The following is a 27994-nucleotide window of genomic DNA, read 5'->3' as shown; positions in this document are numbered from 1 at the left end:
TCAGAGGCGCTGCCCTGCTTTACATGGGGCCCCGAGCCTTGGTGCCTAATGAGCGAGTGGCCCTTAACCAGCAGGTTGCCCCTCTGAACTGACTGTTGGGAAATTCAGGGGTGTCTTTGGTCCAGCTGGCGGGAGGGGTGCCGCTCTAATCTCCCGGCTCCCATGTAAATGCTGGTTGAGAGATGGCTGAGGGAGTCCAGAGTGGTTGGTCCTCAGTGGACTAGATCATCGTGTGGAAGTCCTAGCCATTCCGGGAGAAGTTGCTAGAATGTTGCTAGGCCTGGTTTTCTCCTTAGTAAGTTAAAATAGGAATAGAGTGTCCAGTTTTGGAGGAAGGAAGACTGCCCAAGCGCTGTGTCTGAGAAGCCCTGCTGAGGCGCTCCCTGGGGTCCGGCACTGAGACGACAGAGATGCTGAACCGAGTGCCGAGCACAACAACCAACTCCCAGCAAGGGCTTGGGAGCGAGGAGCGTGTGAGAGTCCAGTGAGAAGAATGGGGGGAGGGGGTGCTGGAGGCGCCATGGTGGCTGCACAGCCTAAGCCACTACCTGACCCCCCGCTCTCCTGGCACCTTTCACCCTTCACCACCCTCCTCCACCATCTCCCTACCCCCTCACTTCACTGAGTTCCTGTCATTGCCCAGGTTTCCCAGGGAGAACATCTGAGGCTTGTGTAACAGAGCCCTGCAGTCTTCGCCTCAAATGGTCTGGGCCCCGGTCACCCTGGGGGAAGGTCACAGCAGTGCATTCAAAGTCAGCAAGCGGGCCTCACCCTTTCCAGTCATCATTGCGAGGAAATTAAAATAGAGTCGGCCCTTTACCTGGAATTCCTGATTCTCCTTTTGTTCCTTTCTGTCCTTGAAATCCTAAGATCAAAATACAAAGAAGGGGAGAAGATAATAAAACTTGGATATGAGACACGTTTAATCTTAGACAACCTCTACCTTTGTCTGATTAATGCAGATGGAGAGACACGCTGGTTCTTCAGGATTGTTTAAAGCCTGTTCCGCAGAGCACAAGGAGACGGACCCACATAAACGGGACCATGCGTTGGGCTGAGGTAGAAATGTTCTGGGTAGACGTCTGAGTTGGACAGACCCTGAACTTACTGGCTGGCCTTCCTTGCCGGTGGTAGCCTGACTTGGTGTCTAAATCTAGGTCCATTCCTTCCTGTTGCATTTATTGGAAAAGAATTGAGAGATATTTTGAAAATAAAATTATCATTATTTCCAAAAGACTGGAGGGTACTCAGAGTCGGAGCTCTGCGGGCCCTCACCCACGCAGAGGTTCAATAGTTCGGTTGGTTTACTTCAATGTGACCCCCAGTGTGGCTAAAGGTTTGTGCAGCTAAAGGGTCTCATGTCCAGAAAATGGAAAAATAATCACTGCAATTACTGATGACGATCCTATTTGCAGTTCAAGTGAGAAAAGTCCTCCCACCCTCCCTCCCTCCCACTCATCCGCTCATTCACTAACTTCCATGGAAGGTCCACTATTCCCAGCACCAGGTTGGGTCACTGTGGGATAATAATTTATTGGTTTGCCACATCATGGCCTCTTGATTATAAAGGCCAATATTAGTGTTATTTCAAAGAAACAGGACTCTCCAAATCAGTTACACAAACTTGGGAAAATGAAACTTTATATTGACGTGAAGTAACAGTAACTAGAGGATAACATAGGAGTGCAGACAGCGGCTGTGCTCATCGTCATGCCCTTGACCGTGTCCCTCCCATGGCACAAGCCCAGCCTCAACCAAAGGCCCGCCCTTTGATGTCCAACAGGAACCACAGTTCCCCTCATTGCCAATTCCCTGGGGGAAATTCCTACGTAGGGAAGTTCCTGCCTCCCAGTGCCTGACTTTCTTGAGCACTTACTGTGTGCTGGTCAATGGAGGGCAAGCTGGAGGCCTGGCCAGTCTGTTGGGACACCTTGGAATAACGGGCCAAGGAAATCCTGGCTCCTGGTAGCCTTTCAGATACTTTGCCTGAGGCCAGACACTGCCTAGGGAGGAGGATCAGAGGGCCAAGGAGCCAGGAGCTGCCTCTACATGCCTGGCACCAAGAGAAGCAGGATGCACTGGAAGGTCCCAAGAGGACAGCTGCTCCAGCCCCTCATTGGCGTGGAGACAGGACTGAGGCTCAGAGCTGCTTCTAGGAGTGGGTGTGTGTGTGTGGGGGGGGGGGGGGCCCTTAGAGGCCTGGCACTGGCAGACAGGCCCCAGCTCGCCCAGGTCACTTGTTCGTTCTCTGGTCCCTCTGTCTAGAATGCCTCACCCCTTTGGTGCCCGGAGAACTCCTGTCAATCCTGTAAAACCTGCAAAAATGTCAGATGTGAAGCCCTCTCTGGCCTTGCCCACGGATGCCGCACTTCCTCCCCAGGCAGCAAAGCGGCCGAAGTCAGGCGCCCTGGGCTGTGTCCACCTATGACGCTGAGCAGGTGTCCCTCCCTGAGCCACCTTCCCTCCTCTGGGCCTGCTGCCCAGCCAGCCCCCATTTGCTGTTGGCCCGAGGCCGCGGCAGCGGGGGGCAGACGTCTCCTCTCTGCTCACCTGCATCTGAATCACGTGTCAAGATTAGGGAGGTGAAGACACAGTTGGAAACACGTCTTTGCTTGTGACTAAGTGAAATAATGGTCCATTGGCAGACCCTTGGTCCTCTCTGTCTGCATCCTAGGGCACATCACCTTGCAGACATCGCTACCTTAGGACCCTGTCCATAGAAGCAAGGCTCGGGGATGCCAGCACTGTGACCTTCATGTATCGCCCCCTCATCCCTCAAAGAAGTGCCCCTCTCCAGCTGCCTCCGCTGCACCGACCCACAGACACCCTGTGCAGGAGGAGCCACAGGGAGGCCCTTATGCACCAGGTCCATGGTCCCTTTGGCCTGACCCTCCCTCCTTTCTCACACGCTTCCTCCCACCCCTTCACACCCGGGACTCAGCCTCTGCTGCTCTGGCCAGGCACCCTGCCAGGGGCTTCACCTGCGCGGCCTTGTTCCATCTCTTGGCCAGGCAGGCCACTTCCCCTTTAATGGAGAAGGAAGCCCTCACTCCAAGATGGAGGGATTTCTCTAAGGCGAAGCTGGGGTTGGGTCCCAGGGCCGGCCTCCCAGGGGGCCCTGCAGCGGCCAGGTAGCTCACGGTTCACCTGGTTCCAAGGACGTTTGCAGCTGGCCTGGGGCCACTCCTTCCTCCTGAACGTAGTCAGACTGCAGGGTGACTCAGCATCGACTGCCCAGGGGTTGTTAAAAAGCAACGTGCTGGGCCCCACCCAGAGTGACTGATTCCGTGGATGGGTCTGGGTGGGACCTGAGACTGCATTTCTGACAGGTACCAGGTGAGTGTTGCTGCTGGCCAGGGACCACCTTTGGAGTGGCACCTCCCCAAACACACCTCATTCGATCTTTGGGCCCAGCGCACAGTCAGTCTCCTGTGAGCTGCCTTCCTGTGTGTGAGGAGTCCCTGCCCCGCCCGGGCCTGAACGCTCCCAGAACCTCTGGCCTTGATGAGTGCTGCTGGTATGTGTCTAACAGGTGGTGGTTTTGTCTTCAATACACCCCTCTTCGGGCGGAGGGACAGAACTGGGTTTGTGTGGTTTCTCTCTCGGCCTCTGGACTCTAGGGCACATTCCAGAGTGGCTGGCATCAGCTGGCCCATCGAAGGACTAGAAATTGCTTCACAACAAACCAAGGCCGCACCCAATTGGATCAGGGAGAAAAGGTTGAAAACAGGATCCAGATGTCTGTAAACTACACTGGAAAGCGCATGATGCTGGGTTTTCCTCTTGACCACAGCAGACTGGTTCCTGGTCTCGCAACCGTGTAAGCTGAGAGGGCCCAACATATGTATTTACTCAGGTGTTTACTCAGGGGAATATTTCTCGCCACAGCATCATTTAGGTAGAAAGCAAATGCCTTCCTACTGTTTACTGTTCAGCTGGTGTCCTCCCTAAAGTCTTAGACTGTTCCTGCTCCAGGGGAACTTCGGCTATTCCAATCCCAGAGTGACGCCGCTGGCCAGACCCAGATATTATTCTAGACCACTCCTCACATCTCCCAGATGGGGAGATTGAGCTGAGGTCAGGTACCCACCCACTGTCACTTTGCTAATCAGTGGCAAGTCCAAGTTGAAGTGCAGGTCTCCTGACTCTGATGGAATGTGGAAATTTCTGGTACATTAGGAAACTACCTTCAATCCCATCCTGATATACAGACTAAGTACAGCCTGGAAAATTTAGGGTTAATTTCATAGCCAACAAATGGAGCTGTGTGTCGAGAAGTAAGAGGGTGGGTAGCTGACCCCAAACTGGGAGGCACATAGACTCCTGCAAATGTATCTAAGAGACTTAGAGAAAAACAAGGAAAAGATTCATAAGTGACAATTTAGTAAGATGATGGTAGAATTTAATAAATTTTTGGACTAACTCAGTACGTAGAATGGGGAGAAAGTAAATTCACAATATAGGGTTTGGTTGCTATTATGGATTATTTTTTGTTGCTTATCTTTAAAATAAAACATTGTAAAATACAGATGACAAAATAGATTTCAAGTTATTTTCCACTTTGGGTTTGCCTCAAGAGGAAAATAAAAGAACAGAAAATTCAGGCTCTTGTTATATTTTGGACTTGAAGGCTGTTGAGATGCAAAATTTCTGATCAGATTCATGTTTTGGAGCCTAAAGGTTTGGTTGCTTCTAACATTAGCCCATGAGATGGAAATAGAAAGAGAAATGCCGTGATGACTAGTTGAAGCGAGTCCTCCCCATTTCCAAACAAACTATATGGAACGTTGAGCTAAAATTCATTTAGGGGAGGTTGTTTGTTTGTCTGTTTGTTTTTGCAAAAAATACAATTATTTAAATGATTTTGCAATTGTTTAAAAGACAAAAGTTAGAAAAACTAAGTTTGGGGGTTGGATAGACCCTGCTTTGCGAATGGTAACGGGAACTCCCATCGGAGAAGCTCTGCTGGGAGGTGATGCCTGCTTACTAGCTATGCAGTTTGCCTTCCCACAGATGAAAGGGGCCCTCTCCACCATCCTTCCTCTCAGGTGGCTCCTCTTCCTCCAGAGGTGTGAGCAGAGGAAACATTTCACCAGAATGGGCTGGCATGTGGTTAGGGACTGTTCATGACAGCAGGGAGATTTGGTGACTAAGCCAGGATTTACCCTCCTACGGTGGGTTGGGAGGTATGGGCAATTCTGTTAATTTTGAGTCCTAGTCTCTGTGTTACTCTACACAACAAAGTCTGGAAAAGAACCGACTTGGAATCAGACTTTGAGATTGAGTCCCGGATTCAGCTCCTGGGGGAGAGCGTTTGCCCAGTCTTTGCTTCCCTGGCTGTAGGTAGAAGGATAATGAAACTCAGGTGTGGGGTAAATGAAATAACACCGTGGGAATCAAGTCCCAAGCACAGTGTCTGGCCCAAAGGCATTGCTGACAAGGAACAGACCTCTTGTTTTTATTATTAACGCATGATATTGAAAGCTAGCTATTACCCAGGTCAAGCCAAGGCACTATAATTTCTGTTTTCATCAGCGCAGCCAGATATCCTCTTGAGAGATTAATGATTTTATTTACAAAATGGGAAAAAAATATATCAGTTTGAAAAACAGGCTTGATGGAATCAAAACTGGACAAACACCGTAGGACCTCTTATTTGGGGAATACCGATGTCCTGACATTGAAAGTCTGCATTATCTTCCATGATGAGATCTGGCCACCACTCTCCACCCATCCTTCCTTCTCCGGCTTCAGAAAGCTAACCTCTCCCAAAGCCCATTAACCTTTCCCTTTAGGATGATCTCTAGACCTGGCTCTGATGGGCCAGATACGGTCCTATCCGTGGAATTCCCTTCTGAGATGTCCATGTGGACCATCAGCTACTTGTTCAAGGCAATCATTGGGATTTGTGTGGGAAATCTATGCAAGTTTACATAAGCTGTAATTACCACGTCTCAAAATGAAACTGTCATTCACCATGTTTACTTGGGCAGCTGGAATTTGCCTGGTTGGTATTTACCACTAAGTCTGATGGATGGAGGTCCCTGGAAGGGTGCCCGATGAATAGACAAGGACTTGACGATGAAGTGAAAATGGTTTCAGACTGTGCTAAAGGGGGATGGGGTTGTGGGTGAATGAGAAAGAGCCAAAACAGGGCCTGAGAGCTTTAGGAGTCCTTCTAAGAGTGGAAGAGGCTGCTGCAGCTTTTGCTCTCATCCCTTTGGACTGGGATGGAGGGTAAGTGTCACTCACCAGTGTGCGCTGATGGGGACAAGGGGCACCTTCGGCTGCCTGGGGAGGGAGATGGTATGACAAAGTGTAATGGATAAAGCCCCAGCTTGGGGCCAGCCAGGCTGCCTCTCTTACTGTGAAACAGCCCTCATGAGAGTGCTTAGCCCATTGGGCTGTCCTGAGCGTGCTCATGGCAAATGTTCCAGGACGCAGGGTGCAGGGCAAGGTTCCTGCTCTCAGACAGGGGACACAGCACCCCTTTGGGTAAAATCATGTTTTAGCACAAATATTCTTGCTTAGTCTAGCAAGGCAAGGAGGGGATGGAGGTGAAGGGATGCTCTCTGTTTATAACTGAGGGAGGAAAGCCACCATCCCCATGAAGCCAAGCAGAAAACTTAGAGGGAAGACAGCTTCAGGTGACAAAGTCAGACACCCTAAAACCTTCAGGAAAAGGTGAGGGATAGGATCAGAAAGGGGAGCTGCACCCAGACGGAGTCTTTCTGGACGGTGAGGCCTTGCAGGTGGCCTCAGGTGGCCTCGGGTAGCAGAGCCCCTCCTGTACTGACACACAGTCCATGAGAAAGAAAGCAGCTCCAAGGCTTTGAGAAGGGTGGGTGTAGGAGCTGCCTGCGCCATGGCTCCCGACAACCTCCAGTAGAAGCCCCAGATGCCAAAGGCCCAAAGTCCAAAGCTGACCAGGAGCTGGCCTCACCTATCCCTTGGACCAGAGCTCCCCATCCCAACCCAAGACACCAACCAGGTGCCAGGGATACACCCTACAGAGCCCTCCCTCCTCTATGACTGACCAGCTCTGTGTCCTCTTGCTAGGCTTCCCTTCCCCTCCTGCACATGTCTGATGGCCCCTCATCCTCCAAGACTCAGCTCATGCTCTCACATCGCCCCTGCACTGGGCTGCCATTCACCACCCCCACCAGACCCCAGCCACCGCTAGCCTGAAGCACTTAACAGGGTTAAGTCACATTTGTTCAAGGAATTAACCAGTCAACCACTTGCTCAATGAAAACTGAGAGGTTCTGCCTCTGGTGTGGGTCCCTAGCACGGCCCTGGGATGAGGGCACCTAGGTTTGCCAACACCAGCAGGACCTGGCAGAGGAGGGGACTGCAGCAGGCTGCCCACAGACATCCTTGGCAGACACGCAGCCCTTCCTCACAGCCCCACATGCTACCGCACCTCCTGGCCTGCACCCAGCTTTCTAAATGGCATGTGACTATTTTCCATGCAAATGTCCACTTCAAAGTGTGCCTGACACAGTGCAGAAAGTCTGTACTAACCCGTATGTCTGAGGGCAGGGGCCAGGTCTTAGTTCTATGGGGACCCAGCACCCAACACGGTGGCCCCAACTTTCCAGACCATTGCAGGTGTTCAGACTTGGGTAGTGACGAGGTAAAACTGGCTTAGTGGTGTATAAACTAGGCTGCATTGCTGTGACGGTTTGTAAGCTAGACCAAGTTGGCACGATGGCTTATAACACAGACTAAATCGACATGACAGTCTATAGCGCAACTAAGGTGGCACAGTGGCTTAGAAAGTAGCCCCTGTGAGTTCAGTTGCTGTGGGCTGCCTTCCTGGCCTGAGAACCCTGGGAGAATATGCAAGAAGGGGTTTCTTGACACCCCCATGCTCGATCCCTGACCCTTGGGGACCCACTCAGGTCAGCAGGAGAAAGTGGAAACCATGCCCACAGTTGGAAGGCAGAACAGGGGGACATTAGAGGTTTGGTCGTGGCATTTGAGGCCTTTAAGGAACCCTGGGCAGAGGAAGAACAGCCCTAAGACCTTCACGGGGCAGCATGCAGGAGGTGCTCTGCCTCCTGCTGGTAGGCCCACAGGGAGCCAGTCCTCCGTCCCATCCACCCCCGCCTGCCCGCCTACCCACACCCTCTGTCACCTGTGTCTCCCTTGCTTCCTTTCATGCCGTCAGGTCCTGGACTCCCTGGTCTCCCTGGTGGTCCTGGACAACACACGTCACGGTGAGCGTAAGAGCTGGGTAGATGGGCCTTCAGCCATCACTCCCCACGCCCACCACCGGAAGAGACCTCACCTGTTAGTCCAGTGGCGCCAGCACTGCCAGGCTGACCCTTGGCACCTGGAGATCCTGCCGCACCCGGAGGGCCTCGAGGACCCTCTGCTCCAGGCGGTCCTGAAAAGTTAAGTCGTAACTGCATGGCTGGGTGGCCGGCAGAGGGCCTGGCTGCCGTCCCCTCCACACACCTCTGTTCTCAGCAGTGACACGTGGATGTCCTAACACCCAATATGTTTCCTGGAAGCCAAGAGGCAGCCCTCGCAGTGGGGGGATTAGAGTCTCAGCTTGGGGACTTACTAGGAAGCTGGGCCACGAAGGTCCAGCCCCGTCCTGGTGGCAGAGGGTGAGCCCTAAAAAGGAGCATCGGTGAAGCTTTGCTCTCTGGGGAGGGGCCGGTTTTAGAAGCAGGTGCTCTGCATTAATACCGCAATGGAATACGGTCCTGGAGGCAGGCCCTGCACTTGACTTGGTCCAGGGACAGTGGGAGCTGGCATGGTGCCCACATTCCTACAGTTCTTACCTTGATCTCCTTTGATTCCAGGAATTCCAGCCACACCTATAATTCAGAAGGACTTTTAGAAATTTTTTTTCTTGTCGCTCAGCCTTCCAGAAAAAAAAAAATAAGTAACATGTAGAAGCCAGTGGACCTGATCATGCAGCCTCTTACCTGGAGGGCCTGGCTTCCCAGCATCCCCTTTACCGCCCTGGGCTCCGGGGGGCCCCATGACCCCCATGTCTCCTTTCACGCCCATGCTCCCCTTGCTTCCTGAAAAACCAAAGAGTCAAAGTCAGGCCTGGGAGGAGGGCAAGCCTGGGCACCAGGTCCCACTGACACCAAGTCCCACTTATCTTGTCCCCCTCAAAGACAAGGCGGGCGCCCCAGAGACAGCCATAAACTTATCAGAAATGGACGAGACGACCTGGCCTGGCTGATGGGCAGTGGAAGGCTGGCTCTATGGGCCCAGGTCAGCACTCAGATCCCCTTGGGAGGGACCACAGCTCAGACTCAACTCATGCTGCCGGGATCACGTGCGGAATTGTTTTTTCAAGCCTCCCAAACTGAAATCTGAATATTCCAGAAGGCAGGCCCCAAATGCTGAGCATCAAAACTGTGAAGCATCGATGGAGAGGAACACATTGCAGCAGCTGTTTTCCTGCCAGCGCTTCCGCCACCGGCTTTCCTTGTGCCCAAGGTTTCAAATTTTCCACTTGTCATCAGCATTCAAGGCTTGTCCAGCCGGTCCACTCCTCGATCCCCCTTGGCTCCCTCCTCTTTCCTGCCAGTGCTTGGTGCATATCAATTGAGGGCAGCTCCTCACAGGGCAGGATCCATCAACCCCTCCCCACATGGCGAGTCGGGTTAGGGAGTGGGCTGCATGGCCCTTGGCAGTGCACCACGTGGGCCGGCTCATCAGGAACCCACGGGCTGGCGGGTGTTGCTGCTGAAGTCCCACCACCAGCAAAGACCCAGCCGAGCAACTCCCTCGGGCCCTGGGGCTGGCCTGTGGGGACGGAATCGGGTAAAAGCCCCCATACCGTTCATTATGATAGCAGAGCCAGAGCGGGCCCAGGAGGCAGAGGCTTTCTCCCTACTGAAGAGGAGGAGAGATGCAGCTTGTAGCAACCTATCTCGGATAAGCTCTGCATGATGCTAGGGACAAGGCCGGAAAATCAGGTTCTTGGAGATGCTCTGGGTAACTTAAAGAATGATTATTTCTCCATGGAAGACAAAACGGACGTGAAGAGCTTGGTGAGAGTTGACATCTTTACAGCAGCCTTGATGCAACCAGCGAGAAGGCAGCTCTTGGTCATTCGGAGTGCTCACCGGGCGCAAGGGCCAAATGGCACTCGTTAGGAGAGACTGGAAATGATTTCCCTGGAGGAACTGGTTAGGGCCTCACGGCTGTGGGCCAGCCAGGACCACCATGCTGTGACCGCAGTGGGGCTGCATGGGGGTTTTTGGGTGTGGCCTGGGCCTGGGCCTGCGGTGGATGACTTCCATGTCTCCATCAGAGGGGACAACCCTAGAAGCAGAGCAGCATCGGGGAAAAGGCCAGACGCCAACTGAGCAATCACAGCTGGGCCTGGCCGCAGACCTTCCCAGTCACAGCTAAGGATGGAGTGTGTGCCCTGGAACTTCACACCGTCTGCTGGGACAAAGCTCAGTACCACCAGGGCAGGTCGCATGTGGCAGGCTAGGCCTGTCCCCCGGGTGGGGCCAGCAGTGGGTAGGAGGGCTTGTGGTCCTGGGAGATCGGGGCAGAGGAGGGGCAGGCCAGAGTCTGGTTTCCGAAGAACTGAAACTGCCGCGTTTCCCCTCGTTAACCACAGCGTTCCCAGGCGGCGCCGGGGTGTGGACACGATGCCCTCCTGTGGGCAGTGGTGAGTGGGGTGGGAAACCGGATTCTCAGGCTCCTTGGGAAAGGCCTGGAGCACACAGGCCTGGCTGCTGCCCCCTCTCTGGGTCTGGCAGCACCACCTTGAGAACAGTTTGGGCCTCCCTTTCCTATTGCAAAGAGAACTCAAAGTGCCACCTTGGGAACCAACCCTAGAGGTCAACTGTCCACCACCCGCCTGGTGCAAGGACCCCTGCAGTCCCACCTGGGAGAATTCTGCACCTCCTTTTCCTGTCCCAGTAGCAGCTGTTCCCTAAGCCTTTGTCTGTTCAGCTCACCAGGGGACAGCCCCAAGCCGTACCTGGCTCTTCCTCCCTCACCCAGCACAATTGCTTCTCCTGAAACCTTTGCCCATCGGTCCTTGTTCTGCTGGGCACCACTAGGGCGAGTCTCTGTTCTCTTCCACAAGTGCCTTCCGAAGATCTGAGGGTGGCTGGCGGCCCTGCCAAGGGCTCTCTTCCCCAGGGCAGTGTACCTCGTTTCTTATCCTGTAAGTAACTTCAGTTTGCGGTGACAGAACCACACCTCTTCTATGTCTTATGTTCCTGCTGTAATCAATCCTCATTAAAGGCTGCTGTTGTTCTCCTCCTTGGTTAGGTGAGTAAATTGAGGCTCAGAGAGGTTAGGTCGTTTGTCCAAAGTCACACAGCGAGTGAGCCACACTGGAACTAGATCTGTCTGATCTTGGAACAGAGTCTTCCCCTCCCATCCTACAGGATCACTAACGCTACTATTAATAACCCTTGTCACTTTTTTAGCGTCAACCATGTGGCAGTCTGAAAACATGACCTTTAACCCTTATAACTATCCTGCAAGGTGTGTGAAATTTAATTATGATTACTTTAATGGCATGACTGTCTTTTTTTCTGAAATGAAGAAATCAGATCTCAGCAGGTGAAGCAGGTGCCTAGTCACACAGATGGACAGGCCAGAGCAGCGAGGGCAGCCAGGCGGCTAGCCCTGCAGCCCTGTTCCCCTGCTGCACCCCAGAGCCACCTGAGGGGCCACAAAAGAGGCCAAGTGACAAGGAGCACCACGGGGCTCAGTCACGGCCAGAGCCCAGGGCAGTGCTCCCAGCCCTGGCGCCTCGACCTCCAGGGTCCCTACGGCAGGCGGCTGGGCCGGCCTGCATTTTGAACAAGCCCCCAGGATAGTTCTTCCCCGTGGCCCTTGAGAGCACTGCTCCAGAGAGAGCATCTGCAGGCACGGGGCAAGGAGGCAGCCCTTGCCCACTGCCCCCAGGCTCCCGCCTTCCCTACGCCCACTTCAGGACCGGCTTTGGCACCTCACTTTCTTTTCCTGTGACTTCCTAGCTGCCCTGTCCCCAGGTGCCACCCGGTGCGACATGTTGCCCCTTCACCTTGCTCTCATGTCACATTCCTGCCCTTGGCTCATCTGGATGGCAGCTACCACATCTCCGATCCCAGGATGCTGGCAGGCAGAGCACAGCCCCGCCCTCAGTAGGCGCTGAGCAGACATGGTTGCATAGAGTGGGGCCCAGCCACCCAGGCACCCACACACAGCAAGGCCCTTACCTGGGAGACCAGGGTCTCCTTTGTCTCCCTTCACACCAGTGTCCCCTTTTGGGCCAATGAGACCCCCATCGCCTTTGCTGCCCTTCTGTCCTGGGGTGCCTGCGGAGGGAACGGCCAGTGAGATGGGCTCCCAGCATCCTCCTGAGCATGGGCTCCTGGGCGGTGGGCAGGAGGCATGCTGGGGAGAAGAGAAGGGCGTCCCAGGGGGAAGTCTGGGGTGTGTTTGTTCATCTCCTGGGTAATCTCGCGGTGGCCCAGCAGGACTCGGGAGAAGAGGGCAGTGAGAGGGCACCAATGCTCTGGGGCTGGGGAGGAGCCGAGGGGAGGGGGACCACGGACGGGTGCCTGGGCCCGGGCATCACTGATTCCAAGCAGAGAAAGCGCACGTTACCAGCGGCTCCCGGCTTCCCTGGAGCACCCTGCGGTCCCTGGAGGCCTGGGAGAGAGGAGGAAGCGCTCAGTCACTCTGTGGCCCGCGGTCTTCAGTCACAGGCATTCGGGCCCTGCTTGGGCCAGGCGCCCGAGGAGGCTCTTTCTCTCTCCGTCTCTGTATCTCCTCTTCACATGCACACACAGAGGCACACGTGCATGCCTGTGTGGGCACATGTGCGTGCCTGTGTGGGCACGTGGTGTGCCGGCGCCTGCTCAGGTTCCTCACTGCACCTCAATTCCTCCCGTTGTTTGCCACCCTCCCCCCTGAAACCCTCCCTGGAGAACCCCTGCTGCAGACCCAGAACGGGAGACTCTTTGGGATCCTATTAAATTCCTCTCTCAAATTAGTTCCTCCAAAAAGATTTTATTTGCAAACAAATTTCACTCCCATAACTGCTGGTGTTTCTTCCTGCCTCAGTGGCTCAGAGGCCTAGTGCTGTTGGTTTGTGAACTTGCCCTTCCAGGCAACCCTCCCTCTCAGCCCCTTCTCTAATAACGTCTTATCCTCTTTACATCCCAGCAGCCTCAGCTCCTCCAGGGATTGGGAGGTTGGAGAGTCTGAGAGGAGAGCGGACTGGGCTGTAAGGGTCATGGGCTCTGACATTTCAGTCCGCCCCCTTCCCTGGGAGGGGTGCAGCCGAGCTCCCCACATTCTCTGCCCCAGCCGTGCCATGGTCATCTGTGAGGTGCTGGGCAAGTTTAGGCTGTAGCCTAAAAGAAACAATCGTGGGCTTTTCACCATTACTGCTAATCCACCAGTGACCCTCTGAAGCACATGTATCCCCATTTTACAGACAAAGAAACTGAGGTTCAGAAAGGTAAGAGAATGTTCCCAGCACCACAGATAGTGCATGTTGCAGGCAGTTGTGTCTGGCCCTGGCGTCCCTGCTACGCCACTGAGCTTGACTCCCCAGTGATGCTCAGAGGCTTGGACGCCTGAGCCCTGAGGAAGAGGCTGGAGCATCCACCCCCTCCAGCCTCATCTAGAGCCCCCCCTACACCCCCACAACACAGGGCGCTTCTCAGCACTCCCGGTCCACCCAGGGTGTCCCACAGCGCTGGCCTCCGGCACACGCAGGGCCTGCCGAGTGTTGGCCTGGGAGGCTGCTGTGGGTGCGGCACACACACGGGCCCCTCCTTACCCGCCTCTCCCTTGATTCCTGGCAGGCCTCGGGGTCCTGGGGGGCCTGGAAAGGAAAAGGCATTCAGCGTGTCACCGGGACAAGGAGGAGAAAGAGGACTGTGGGCCAGGGGACAAGGGGCGGGTATCAGTGGCTCCACTGAATCCCTGGCCCCCTGGCCCCTTCTCAGCCGTGAATGCCAGGCCCTTGGCACCTGGAAGACCTGAGGAAAAGGAGCAGAGACACCAGTGAGCCAGCCGACAAGGTGGGTGTCCAGTGCCACTCAGTGCCAGTGCTCATTGAACACACTCACTGAGCGCCCGGACCAGCCCGGCGGTGCGGAAGGAAGCAGACATCACAGCGCTCCTTCCCGCAAGGGGCCCGTGGCCTGGCGGGCAGGGCGCAGCCGCACAGGGGGCATCCCTCGGGCTCTGAGCCGGACACCGGGGCCCCGCAGCAGCAGGGGGACCTCGTGCCAGTCACCCGTGGTTTCGAGCCTCCCCTTCCTGGTCAGTAAATTGGTGTTGATATACCAGCTCCACAGGGCTGCCCCACGGTGGTCACATGGCGGCCACAGGGAACACGCGGCAGGTCGGGGCACGGGGCCCCCATCACTGCTGCACTCGCATGCGGCTCTCTCTCCAACGGCCGCCCTGCTACGCGGCTCCAGTCCCACCACGGCTCGTGGGCAGGACGGGCAGGGCTCCTGTCCTGCCTCAGTCCGTTCTGGCTGCTGTAACAAAACATGCAGACCGGCAGCTCAGAAACAACCGATCCATTTCTCAAAGTTCTGGGCTCTGAAGGGCAAGACCTGGGTGCTGGCACGGCCAGGCCCGGTGAGGCTCTGCAGGCTGCAGGCAGCTGACCTCGTGCTGTGTCCCACGTGGTGGGAGGAGCTAGCGTGCTCCGTGGTCTCTTTTACAAGAGCACTAGTCCCACTCATCCGGGCTCCATTCTCATGCCCTAAACCCCTTCCACAGGCCCCGCCTCCTAATACCAACACCTTGGGCATTAGACTTTCAATATATGCATTTGGGGGCGGGGGGCACAGACATTCAGGCCATGGCACAGCCCCACATCCCCACAGGGAAGAATGACTTTCCGAGAGGCATGGGTGTTGCCTGAGGTGGCACATTTGGAAAGAGGCCAGCAGATTTGGGATCTCCTAATGCAACGCCTGCACCCAGGCCAGGGCGCCACGGTGGGGAACTTGGCATCTGAGGGGGACTGGTTCCAGGGCCCCCGTGGGGACTAACACCCACGGATGCTCAAGTTCCTTCTATGAAGTGGCGAAGTATCTGCATATAACCTGCACGCATCCTTCTGTGTACCTTAAATCATGTCTAGAACTCTTATAAAACCTCTGAGCCTCACTGCCCTCTTCTGTGACATGGGGATGACAGCAACAGCCACTCGGGGTTAGCGTGAGGATCAGCTAAGCACAGACAAAATGTGCCTTCACTTAACCGGGGGCCCGCCCACCCCGCATCTGCGTAGTCCCCCGCTCCCCACCCCTCCGCCCATATTTCTCCTGCTCTTGCACTGCAGGCACTCGCGTTCCTGACCTACCAAAGGCCCTTCCACCGCAGGGCCTTGCGCTCCGATTCCTTCTGCCTGGGCCCTGCTTCCCTGCGCCTTCCCTCACCCTCGTCTCAGCTGAGAGGCGGCTCGGGAGCCTGGCCTGGCGCTGGGGAGGTGAGTCCCCTCCCTGCTCTTTGCACCCAGGGCACTGTCCTCCTTTCAGGGCAGGAGCCAGGGCTGCTGCCAGAACAGGTTCCAAGTTGAGCCCTGCCTGACTGGGAAGGTCCCTGCGGACAGGGCCCTGTCGTCGTCTCATGTCCAGGCTCCCACTGCAGGGCGGTGCCTGGGCCTCAGGGGCTTTCAGTAATGGCTTGTTGGGAGGAAAGATAACGTCCGGGACACACAGAGGAGGGAAACTGAGGCACAGCTGGGTTCCTCACTGCCTTCCCCAGAGCCTGACTTAGGTGCAGTTGCCCCTCCCCCACCTTCCCGGGCCCTGTTTTCAGAAGCCGGGGCCAGCGTGCAGCTTCATAAGCAGGCCGCCTGGGAGGCAGGGGGCGGCAAGCCCCAACTTCGGAGCACAGCACCCCTCCCACCCCCACCCTCGTCCTCTCTGGCCAGCCTATTGGTCACCATAGGGCTTTCTAGCAGGATGCACTTTGGGGGATCCCTGCTTAGGCCATGGGGGAGGGGAGAGGCCACAGCCTCCCGGGGGTTGGGGGCAGTCAAGGGGGTGGAGGACCTGGGAAGGTAGGTGGGCGTGAGAGGGGGCCCAGACCTGCAGCTCGTGCTGCTACAGTTGCTGTTTCCTGCCTCTGGTTTCTGGCTCCAAAGAGAGAGAGGGAAGAGAGAGAGAGACAGAGATAGAAGCTGTCAGAGACTGAGGGAACGGAGACATAGCAGTGGAGATCATCGCCATATATATTCAGGGGGTGGGGGGCAGAGGGAGCCTGTTTGCACCCTCGCACCCTGCTGTGGGGGAGGTGGGCTCCATGCCTGGGGCCGGTGATGGAGCAGATTTTAAAGGGCCGCCCAAACCCACTGGGTTGAAGAAGTTTAAGCATCGATTCTGTCAGCAAAGTGACTGGAGTTTGGAACAGCCTCTCCCTAGATTGGAGGAGCCCCATTCATCCGGCTGGGGCGTCTGAGCGTGAGCGCATTGAACCCTCTCAAAGCAGCAACAACGAAGCAAATGTAACAACAACAGCAGCGAGTGCTTACTCAGAGCTGGGCACCGGGCTGAGCACTGTCCCGTTCATCCTGTCCCTGCCGCCAGTCCAGAGGCCCCATCCTTACCCCATCTCCAGGGAGGGACGCGGAGCTCGGAGCGGGCAGCGACACGTTCAAGGCCACCCAGCTCCTGAGAGGCCCATCCTCCAAGCCCAGGCTGCTGCCACTTGCAAGGCTGACTCAGCACTCCCCCCACCCCCCTACCCCCCCACCCCCCCACCCCCCTACCCCCCACCTCCCCACCCCCCCACCCCCATCCCCGGCTTGGTCAGGGCCACACTTGAAAAATCATGAGGCCAAAGAGTTCTGCCTGACAACGTTGTGTACGTTTATTTTCAAGATGAAATTTCTACCACTCAGCCACTGGACTGTGTGTGTGTGTGTGTATACGCTTGTGTGTGTATGTGTGTGTAACTATGTGTATGTGTGTTTGTGTATGTACGCACGTGTGTGTGTAACTGTGTGTATGTGTGTATGTATGCCTCTGTGTGTGTGTTTAACTGTGCGTGTGTCTCTGTGTGTGTGTCTGTGTGTAACTGTGTGTGTGTGAGACTGTGTGTGTGTATGTATGTGCATGTAACTGTGTGTGTTTGTGTGTGAGACTGTGTGTTTGTGTGTGTAACTGTGTGTGTGACTGTGTGTGTGTAACTGTGTGTGTATCTGTGTGTTTGTGTGTGTGAGACTGTGTGTTTGTGTGTGTATGTATGTGTAACTGTGTGTGTGTGACTGTGTGTGTGTGTAACTGTGTGTCTATGTGTGTGTAACTGTGTGTGTAACTGTGTGTGCGACTGTGTGTGTGACTGTGTGTGTATGTGTGTGTAACTGTGTGTGTGTAACTGTGTGTGTGTAACTGTGTGTGTGTGTGTAACTGAGTGTGTAACTGTGTGTGTGTAACTCTGTGTGTGTGTAACTGTGTGTATGTAACTGTGTGTGTAACTGTGTGTGTGTAACTGTGTGTGTGTAACTGTGTGTGTGACTGTGTGTGTATGTATGTGTGTGTAACTGTGTGTGTGTAACTGTGTGTGTGTAACTGTGTGTAACTGTGTGTATGTGTGTGTGTAACTGTGTGTGTAACTGTGTGTGTATGTGTGTGTGTAACTGTGTGTGTAACTGTGTGTGTATGTGTGTGTGTAACTGTGTGTGTGTGACTGTGTGTGCGTATGTGTGTGTGTGTAACTGTGTGTGTAACTGTGTGTGTAACTGTGTGTGTGTATGTATGTGTGTAACTGTGTGTGTAACTGTGTGTGTGACTGTGTGTGTAACTGTGTGTGTGACTGTGTGTGTGTATGTATGTGTGTGTAACTGTGTGTGTAACTGTGTGTGTAACTGTGTGTGTGTGTAACTGTGTGTGTAACTGTGTGTGTGTATGTATGTGTGTAACTGTGTGTGTAACTGTGTGTGTGACTGTGTGTGTAACTGTGTGTGTGACTGTGTGTGTGTATGTATGTGTGTGTAACTGTGTGTGTAACTGTGTGTGTAACTGTGTGTGTGTGTAACTGTGTGTGTAACTGTGTGTGTGTAACTGTGTGTGTGTAACTGTGTGTGTGTAACTGTGTGTGTGACTGTGTGTGCGTATGTGTGTGTGTAACTGTGTGTGTAACTGTGTGTGTATGTATGTGTGTGTAACTGTGTGTGTAACTGTGTGTGTGTGTAACTGTGTGTGTGTGTAACTGTGTGTGTAACTGTGTGTGTGTGACTGTGTGTGTATGTATGTGTGTGTAACTGTGTGTGTAACTGTGTGTGTGTGTAACTGTGTGTGTGTAACTGTGTGTGTATGTATACTTGTGTGTTTGTGTGTGTAACTGTGTGTGTGTGTAACTGTGTGTGTGTGTAACTGTGTGTGTAACTGTGTGTGTGACTGTGTGTGTATGTATGTGTGTAACTGTGTGTGTAACTGTGTGTGTGTGTAACTGTGTGTGTGTGACTGTGTGTGTAACTGTGTGTGTGTAACTGTGTGTGTGTGTGTGTGTGTGTGTGTGTGTGTGTGTGTGAAACTGTGTGTGTGTGTGTGTGAAACTGTGTGTGCTGAGGTAGGACGCACAGGCAGCTAAGCCCAGGCTTCGTCCTCAGAGAGCACCGTTACTGTCAGGCATTTTCCACGCCACCGCCCTTGAATCTTACAGCAACCCTGCGAGGGAGCACATTTATCTCCATTATTTCCTACCCAGGAGAGCAGCCAAGAGTCCAGAAAAATGAGGAACTGGCTTAAGGTCATGCAGCTAGGAGACCTAGGGCCCAGGCAGGCCAGCCTGACCCACAGGCTGCCTCCCGTCATCACGGTGGCCACAGCCGGAGGCGCGCTGATGCTAAGGGCCAGGTGAGAGGGCCTGGAAAGAGCAGCGATGGGAGACGAAGGAGGTGACCTTTTGGAGCTGGGGTCCTGGGGGAGAGGCCCGCTGAGGGTTGCACGAGGCTGTCTTAGACGAGGCTGGATTTGGAGTGATGCTTGGCGGGGACCCATTTCCCATTGAACCAGGGGTTTGTGGAGAGGCGGTGGGGACCCAGGGAAGGTAAGTTGGGGTCAGGTGCAGAGGCCCAGAAAGGCACCGGCCACGGGGCCGGGGGAGAAGGCTGTGGGAGGGCAGTGGGGGTCGAGTGGAAATGAACCCACCTGGAGCGCCGCGTTCACCTTTGGTCCTGAAGAGCTCTGCGAGGGAAGGAGAGAGGGTTGCAGCCAGAGCACCCTCTGGGCACGCAGCACTGCGGGGCGGGCGCTGGGCCACAGGAGCCGAGCCCAGCATCCTTCAGGACAAGTCCTTACGAAGGGCCGGGTGTCTTGTTGGTCTACACAGGAGAGCCTGAGGTTCCTGGGAGCCCCAGAGTGCGGGACCCTGAATAGCACCCCACGTCGTCAGAAGACCATGAAGCCAAACAAGCTGGGCAAGTGCCTCAGGTTAAAGGAAGGGACCTCATACAATCAGAACTAGTCCTTCACCTCCCAAGGGGCAGAGGGACCCTCTTATGTCTGAGCGCCAGAGCCTGGGCTCTGCTCCTCTGCCACTGTCCCCCCACTCAAATACTCAGGGCTCCATCTGCCCCACTGTCCCCTCCCCTCGCATCCTCATTGGGCTCTCATCTCTGCTCACTGGAGAGGCAGCAGCCTCTCACGGTCCTGCCCTCCTGGGTCTTGTGTCCTGCACGTGGTCCGTGGGCACAGCCCCTGGCAGAGGCTCACCTCCTAGACCCCAGCACACCCAGACACCGGTCAGAGCAAGACCCTGGGCTCCAGGTAACAGTGCCAGCCCTGAGGCAGCCAGGTCACACCTAGAAGCTGGATGTGCCTGGATTAGCCGTTCCCGCTCTAGGACAGCCTGAGAGAAGGGGGCCAGGGGAAAGGGGCCCCCTTTGGCTCCATTTCCTCCTGCCTGTAGCCCTACCTGCTAAGCAGGCCTGTCTTCCCTGCAGGCCCAGCTGTCCTTGCCCCTCCATGGTCCCCCCACCGCCTACACTGGCCTGGTGTGCACCAGGACTTCTTGCCAGCCATGGGCCAATATTCCTTGTATGTATGGATGGGATCCCAAGCGGTACCCAAGCTTCTGTGTCTTACCCGACCTCATAAACATTCTGGATCAGGCTGACGGCTTTGTCACTCAGACTTGGCCTGTGGCTGGTTGCTCCAGGCGCTGGCTCCTAAGGTCACACTCTGCTTGGGCAGGTTTGTGGCTCCTATGCTCCTGGCCCCACTCCCCCACCACCCTGCCTGCAGCCCATGGGACCTGTGCTTCACGTCCCTCTCATATGGCTCTCACCCATGTCTCGAACCCCAGGGTTCCATACCAGGCCAGGGTTTGGGAAGACCCCTTGCCAGGGAAGGAAATTCAGGCCCAAAGACCCTCTTGGGAAAAGCCCATGAACTAGCAGCTCCTACTCTCGTCCTCCTCTGAGGAGTCCCAATCCAGAGGGGAGGGGCAAACCTGGGCTCCGAGTGAAGTTGTCCACCTGCTGCAGCAGGTGCTCCTGCTGGGCGCGGACCTGGCTGAGCTGGGCCTGCAGCACCTGCAGCCTCAGAGGCCCTGCAGGTGGCGAACGGCTGTGCGACCAGAGTGAGGAGAAGGACGGGCTGTCCTCAGGGGCCAGCGTTTCGTTGTCAAAGGGAATATCCAGGGCCCTGAGCTGCTCCTGTAGATTCAGAACTAGACACCCACCCACCCCACGGCATTCTTTTAAGACCTCATTAAAGCCCGAGGCATTTAGGCATTTGATCCCACTCCTGACAGCTTGTGTTGCAGGTGCATAACTCCTGTGGGCCCTTGTGTCATGTGTATTACTCGCAGGCTCAATCCCCAGTGTGGGGTGTGCAGGAGGCAGCTTATCAGTGATTCTCTCTCATCGTTGATGTTTCTATCTCTCTCTCCCTTTCCCTTCCTGTCTGAAATCAATAAAAAAAAAAGAAACATTCTTAATATAATTAAACAATATAGAGAGCCTTACAAGAGTTAATGATTTTCTCTCAATACACATGCAGGTGCATAACTCCTGTGAAGACAAACACATGTCCTATGCTGTGGGGACCGGGTGGCACAGAGCTTTAGCTATACCTTGCACATGTGTGCTCGCTCCACTCAGGCATGACATTACATGTTCACACTCACATACCCACAGTGTCACGTGCCTGCTCTGGGCGTGAATGCATGACAACTACTGTGCTGGTCTGACTTATTCATGTGTGACCTGAATGTGCATGTGACATGTGTTCATGACATCTGGGCACACGCTGTTCCTGTGTGACTTCAGTGTCTGCTGGTGGAGTTGCTTCATGAACTTCACATTGGGACTGGAACACTTTGAAAGTCAAGTCACATTGAAACGCACACTGATCAGCAAGCCCCTTCCCACTCAGAGGCAGCTAGATGCAAGGTGCTCACGGCACACCGTGTGAGAGCATTGCACCTTTCACTGCTTTGGACACACACAGGCTCCCGTGTGCATTCTCCCTCTCTCTCTCACACACACACGCACACCCATACACACATGTGCAACACAACACACACTTCCCCCTTCCACCTCTAGGAGGGGCAGCAGCGGCCCCAGGGCTCTGCACTCAGCTGCAGCTCTGTGGGTCAGGGTCATGTTCAGTCACTCCCAGAGGGACCAGATGGGACCAAGCCTGCTTTACCTTTCATCACCAGCAGCCCGGTGCCCGCGGAGAGCAAAATCAGGCAGGTGACGACCGCGACCATGAAGCACTTCACCCCATTTCTCTTGGTGGGCTTTGGATCTGAAATAACCCAGGGGGAAGGTGGCTACTGTCAAGGGTGGGGAGCAGGGGCCCCACTGCAGCTGGAATCCCCTCTGTGTGAGCGAGCAGAGGGCTCCCGGTAAAGTTGAGTGGAGAGGACACCAAAGGCCTACTACCCTCAAATCCTCCCTCTTGCCCCAGCACAGGAAGTGCCATTGTGGCTCATTCATTTCTATGGCCAAGTGAACAACCCCCCGTGCCACGTATCATAGCTGGAAGAGGATGGTCCTTAAACTGGTGGCACAGCGCCTGACCACACGGGGCTCTCGGAAGATGTTTATCAGATGAATTAGTACATCCATGTGTTTGTTTAAAACCCAGAGAAGAGGAGCATTGTTCCCACTTTATAAACAAGGAGAAAGGTTTGGAGAAGTTGAAAAACCTATTAGGTTTTAAGATGCAGACCTGGAATTCATGTCCAGGCCATTGTTTCCTTTGTCTTTAGTTTTTGAAATTATAACAGTAAAACATTCTTAATATGCCCAGCTGGAGTGGCTCAGTGGTTGAGCATTGACCTATGAACTGGGAGGTCACGACTCAATTCCTGGTCAGGGCATATGCCTGGGTTACAGGCTCAATCCCCAGTGTGGGGCGTGCAGGAGGCAGCTGATCAGTGATTCTCTCTCATCATTGATGTTTCTCTCTCTCTCTCTCCCTTTCCCTTCCTGTCTGAAATCAATAAAAAAAATATAAAAACATTCCTAATATAATTAAACAATATAGAGAGCATTACAAGAGTTAATGATTTTCTCTCAACCCCCTGAGCGCCTAACTGAGGAGGTAGACTTGGTTAGCATTCTCGGGTGTGCCCTTCCTCCCATTCCCCTTGCTCTCAGAAACTTAATACCCATATATTCCTAAGTCCAGTTGTTTTTCTTTTAATTTTACATAAATGATAACATATTACATATAATATAGCACCTTGCTTTCTGCAATGAATGATTTTCCACGGACATTCCTCAATTTTGTAATACACATGACACAAAAAAGATCAATAAACTAAATAATAAAATAATTAAAATTGTCCAATCTGAAAAACAGACAATCCTCTCTCATACACAAACCCAACCTTAGAGATCTGTGAATCAATAACAAAACACATAATATCGACACCATTTAAGTCCCAGAAAGAGTGTGAGGTTGAAAAAATATTCAAAGAAATAATGCTAGCTGAAAAATTCTCAAATTTAGTGAAAGACATAAACCTACAAATTCAAGAAGTTAAGGAAACCTAATCATGATAGATGCAAAAAAATCAATACTAAGATACATCACAAGCAAAATTCAAACAAACAAACAAACAAAAAACCAACAACAGTCTAGATAAAAAGAAAATTAAAAATCTAAAGAAAAAGGAAAACTCTTAAAAGCAGCCAGGAGAAAAATGGCACATTGCCTCTAATGGCATACCAACTTGAATAATAGCAGATTTCTCATCTGAAACCATGGAGATCAAATGGAAGTGACATTTTTTTTCCCTGTGCTGGAAAGAAAAAAAATTATCAACCATGAATTTTATATCCAATGAAAATACCTTTTAAGAATGAATAGGAAATAAAAAGATTCTCAGATGAACAAAAACTAAGAGAAGTTATAGCTAGTAGAAATTGGCAAAATGGTTTAAAAAGCATGATCCAACTATATACTAGTACTATTTACAAGAAACCAAAAAAAAAAAAAAAAAAAAAGAACTTCCATTCACATGAGGTAAAAATAGATATAAGTGAAAGGAGAAATAGATAAAACCACAATTATAATTGGGGATTTTAACAAATCACTCTCAGCAGCTGGTGGAAAAAATCAGCACAAGCGTAGAAGAATTGAACACCACAAGGCAACAGGATCTAATCAACACTGATAGACTACCCCCCACACAGCAGCAGTATACACATTCTTCCCATGTACCAAGACACTCCATATCCTGGGTCATAAACCAAAACCCAACAAGATGCACAATAAACAAAGTCATATAGAGTATGTTCTCTGCCAGTGGAATGAAAATAGAAACCAATAACATACCATACAGACAATAGGAAAATCCCCAAAACACTTAAAAAATTAAAAAAAAAACTTTCGTTTATTTTATTTTACTTTTCTTATGGAATTTATTAGGGTGATATTGGTTAATAAAATTATATAGGTTTCAGGTGTATGATTCTATAATACATCATCTGTATATTGTATTGTGTGTTCACCATCCCAAGTCAAGTCTCTTTGCATCACCATGTATCTCCTCCTCGCCCCTCTCTTCTACCTCGCCCCCCCTCTTTCCCTCTGGTAATCACCATACTCTTGTTTGTATCTATGAGTTGGTGTTTTTTTTAACCTAACCCCTTCTCCTTTTCACCCAACCCCCCTCCCCTCTGAGAGCTGCCAGTCTGTTCTCTATGAGTCTGTTTCTATTTTGTTTTAGTTAAAAAAACAAACAAAACATATTTAAATATAGAAAGGTCATAGAGAAAGTCTCAAAGAAAATTAGACAAAAAAACACAAAAAAGAACTGAATGAAAATGAGAAAACAACATATCAAACTATAGGATATAGCTAAAGCAGCACCAAGAGGAAATTTATAGGACTAAATGCTTACATTACAAATGAGAAAAGATCTCAAATCAATAAACTAAATTCCAACCTCAAGAAACTAGAAAAGAAGAGCAAAGTAAACCCCAAGCAACCAGGAACAAGGAAATAATAGCTCTGGCTGGTGGCTCAGTGGTTGGAGTATCAGCCCATACACCAACGGCTGAGGGTTTGATTCCTGGTCAGGGCACATACCAAGGTTATGGGTTCTGAAGTATAGGCACTCCATCTTGTCCCCTTAACTCTATGCTGGGAAAAACTGCTGTTTGAAATTTTCCTAAACATAGATGGTCCTTTGGTCTGTGAATTAACTGCTATTCTTGGCTTCTGTAAACACACTTGCTCTAATATTAGGGAAAATAAGCTCAATTATCTAGCCTTGCAAGCTGCTCTGCTGCTGTCCCTGATTGCTCCTAGCCAGGTGTCTTTTAGTTATCTGAATTATGTTGTACTCAAGGTTACTGAATTGTGCTATGTTAAAGGCTACAAGCTTCCTTCAAAATATCTCTAATACAAAGGGCTCTTTGTAAAGCCTGCAAAGGGTCTGGAAACCCCATATTTGGGGGACAAAGAAACTGGGAGAGTATAAAGGGAAAGCTGTCTCCAAATTGTTTTGCTCAGACTTTGAGAGACGACTCCTCTGAGACCACTAGTGTAATAAAGACTCCAAAATTCGGCTTACTGATTGATTGATTAAGGTGTCCTCTGTTTAGCTCGCTGATTTACAATATAATAGTTCCATCTTCAATCAGGGCACATACAGGAGACAGCCAACCGAAAGATGTTTCTCTCTCTCTCTCTTTCTCTCTCTCTCTCTCTCTCTCTCTCTCTCTCTCTCTCTCTCTCTCATCAATAAACATATCCTTTGTCAAGGATTAAAAAAAAAAAAAGATCAAAGCAGCAATCAATTAGATTTAAAATAGAAATACAAAAAATAAAGTAACAAAACAAAATGCTGGTTCTTTGAATAAAATCAATAACATTGATAAAGCTCTGGCAAGACTGACAAAGATTTTATTAAAAAGGTACAAATCATAATATCAGGGATAAAACAGAGGATATTACCACAGATCCTGCAGCCATTAAAAAGAAAATAAGAAAATTACTAACTCTATATTTACAACTTAGAAGAAATAGGGTCAATTGCTCAAAAACATAAGCTATCAAAACTCAGTCATATGAAATAGATAATATGAATACCTATAATTATTAAATAAATTTAATTTTAATTTAAAAATTCTGAAAAAGAAATAACCAGGCCCCGATGATTTTATTGGAGTATCTTGACAAACCTTTAATAAAGATTAAGCATCAATTTTACACAATCTCCTATAGATAATAGAAGAGTTAAGAGTACTTCCTGGGCGGCATAGATAAACACCGGGAAATTGCTGCTTCCCGCAACAATTGATAAATGCATCAAAAACACAAGGTGGACATCGTCCAGAACTACAGGGGGGCTGGCTGAGTGTAAATTCTACAACTAGAAGGAAAGAAAAGCACACTGAGAGCCAGAGGAGCTGCGGAGGTGGAGTGCAGAGGTACGGGGGCTCGCGCATGTGGAAAGGGTCTGGCACCTGAGGGCGCCGCTGAATTTTTGAATCCGGAGGGAGACACAAGCTCCCGAGGGCTCTGAAATCCGGTTCCGGGAAGTCTCTGGGAACCCAGGACTCATACGGGGAGAAACTGGACTGTCTGGCAGCGGGCGAGCTTGAGAGCGGCTTTCCCTCAGAGGTGCTTGCAACCATTGCCGGGACACTGGGACTCGCGACTCCTTAGGGCGGGGCTGAGGCTCCACCATAGCTGCTCTCTCCGCCCTTTGATTCCTTGAGACCCCGCCCCGCCCAGGCTGCAGCAGAGGCTTTTGCATATGAATGCCCTGGCCATTTGCAACCTGTAATTACCTAACAAACTGCAGCTGGGCAAGACAGACCTAGAACTTCCAAGAGAAGGCCCAAGGCCCCACAGCGGCTTGCATTGCTTCACAGCTGAGCCTCATCAAGGCACCTCCAAACTCCAAAAAAGGAAGGGGAATCTGCAGTTCTCTTCATAGCTCCTGCTGTGTAACCTCAGGCAGAGGCTAAATTAGCACCTCCTTAGATCCAAGAGCCACTGTGCCCAGTGGTCAGAGGGGGGCCATCCAGATTACAACTCCTCAGATCCATAAGGGACACACTCAGGGTGCAGTCTCAGTGAGCACCAAAGCTCCACTGAAGCAAGTCTTGCCCCAGAAGGGGGTCTCCAGCACAGAAGTTCTCCCACTGCAGACACAGCTGATTCTCACTGCCAATTGGCCTGGAGGTCAATTCCTCCCAGTGATCCTACAACAACCAAGGCATAGCTACAACAAGACTGTGCACAAAGCCCACAAGGGGGTGCACCAAGAGTGTCCACCTCAGGTAACTGGGGAGGCTGAGCCACTGGGCCCTACAGGACACCTAGCACACAAAGCCACTCTATCAACACAGGGAAGCAGCCAAAATGCGGAGACAAAGAAACAGGTCACAAATGGCAGAAATGGAGGAAAGCAAACGACTGGATATAGAGTTCAAGGCCACGTTTATAAGGTTTTTCAAGAATTTTATGGAAACCGCCGATAAATTTAATGAGTCCCTCAATAAGTATAGTGAGACCATGGAGGACATGAAAAAGGACCAACTAGAAATTAAGCACACACTGACTGAAATAAAGAATAATCTACAGAGATCCAACAGCAGACAAGAGGATCCCAAGAATCAAGTCAAAGATTTGAAATACAAAGAAACAAAAAATACCCAACTGAAAAAAAAGAAAGAAAAGAGACTCCAAAAATATGAAGATAGTGTAAGGAGCCTCTGGGACAACTTCAAGCGTACCAACATCAGAATTATAGGGGTACCAGAAGAAGAGAGAGGGCAAGATATTGAAAACCTATTTGAAGAAATAATGACAGAAAACTTCCCCTACCTGGTGAAAGAAATAGACTTACAAGTCCAGGAAGCACAGAGAACCCCAAACAAAAGGAATCCAAAGAGGACCACACCAAGACACATCATAATTAAAATGCCAAGAGCAAAAGACAAAGAGAGAATCTTAAAAGCAGCAAGAGAAAGACAGTCAGTTACCTACAAGGGAGTACCCATCCGACTGTCAGCTGATTTCTCAACAGAAACCATGCAGGCCAGAAGAGAGTGGCAAGAAATATTCAAAGTGATGAATAGCAAGAACCTACAACCAAGATTACTTTATCCAGCAAAGCTATCATTCAGAATAGAAGGTCAGATAAAGAGCTTCACGGATAAGAAAAAGCTAAAGGAGTTCATCACCACCAAACCAGCATTATATGAAATGCTGAAAGGTATTCTTTAAGAAGAGGAAGAAGAAAAAGGAACTCTTACCATTTGCCACAGCATGGATGGAACTGGAGAGCGGATAAATACCACATGATCTCACTCATTTGTGGAATATAATGAACAACATAAACTGATGAACAAGGACTGATCCAGAGACGGAGAGGCATTGATTGGACTGTCGGGCCTTGGAGGGAAGGTAGGGGAGGGTGGGGGCAAGGGGGAAAGATCAACCAAAGGACTTACATGCAGGCATATAGGCCTAACCAATGGACACGGACAACGGGGGGGTGGGTGAGGGCATGAGCGGGGGGGGGGGGGGAGAAGGGTGGTAGA

The 27994-nt window shown here is 51.8% G+C and overlaps 1 protein-coding gene across 1 annotated transcript in view; it reads right to left on the bottom strand.

Moving 5' to 3' along the window:
- The window catches only part of MARCO (macrophage receptor with collagenous structure), a 40397-nt gene that overhangs the window by 4478 nt on the left and 7925 nt on the right, over positions 1–27994 (bottom strand). The window contains exons 2-12 of the mRNA XM_081095951.1: positions 21627–21728; positions 20425–20643; positions 19122–19157; positions 13781–13825; positions 12598–12642; positions 12207–12305; positions 8943–9041; positions 8796–8831; positions 8294–8392; positions 8141–8203; positions 821–865 (exon numbers count right to left, since the gene is read on the bottom strand). Coding sequence (XP_080952077.1) covers positions 821–865; positions 8141–8203; positions 8294–8392; positions 8796–8831; positions 8943–9041; positions 12207–12305; positions 12598–12642; positions 13781–13825; positions 19122–19157; positions 20425–20643; positions 21627–21728 — 888 coding nt within the window. The remainder of the gene's footprint in view (positions 1–820; positions 866–8140; positions 8204–8293; positions 8393–8795; positions 8832–8942; positions 9042–12206; positions 12306–12597; positions 12643–13780; positions 13826–19121; positions 19158–20424; positions 20644–21626; positions 21729–27994) is intronic.

The sequence above is a fragment of the Myotis nattereri genome (assembly GCF_964212035.1).
Source record: "Myotis nattereri genome assembly, chromosome: 7".
NCBI classification, from domain to species: Eukaryota; Metazoa; Chordata; class Mammalia; order Chiroptera; family Vespertilionidae; genus Myotis; species Myotis nattereri.
This window is presented reverse-complemented; position numbering and strand designations above follow the sequence as displayed.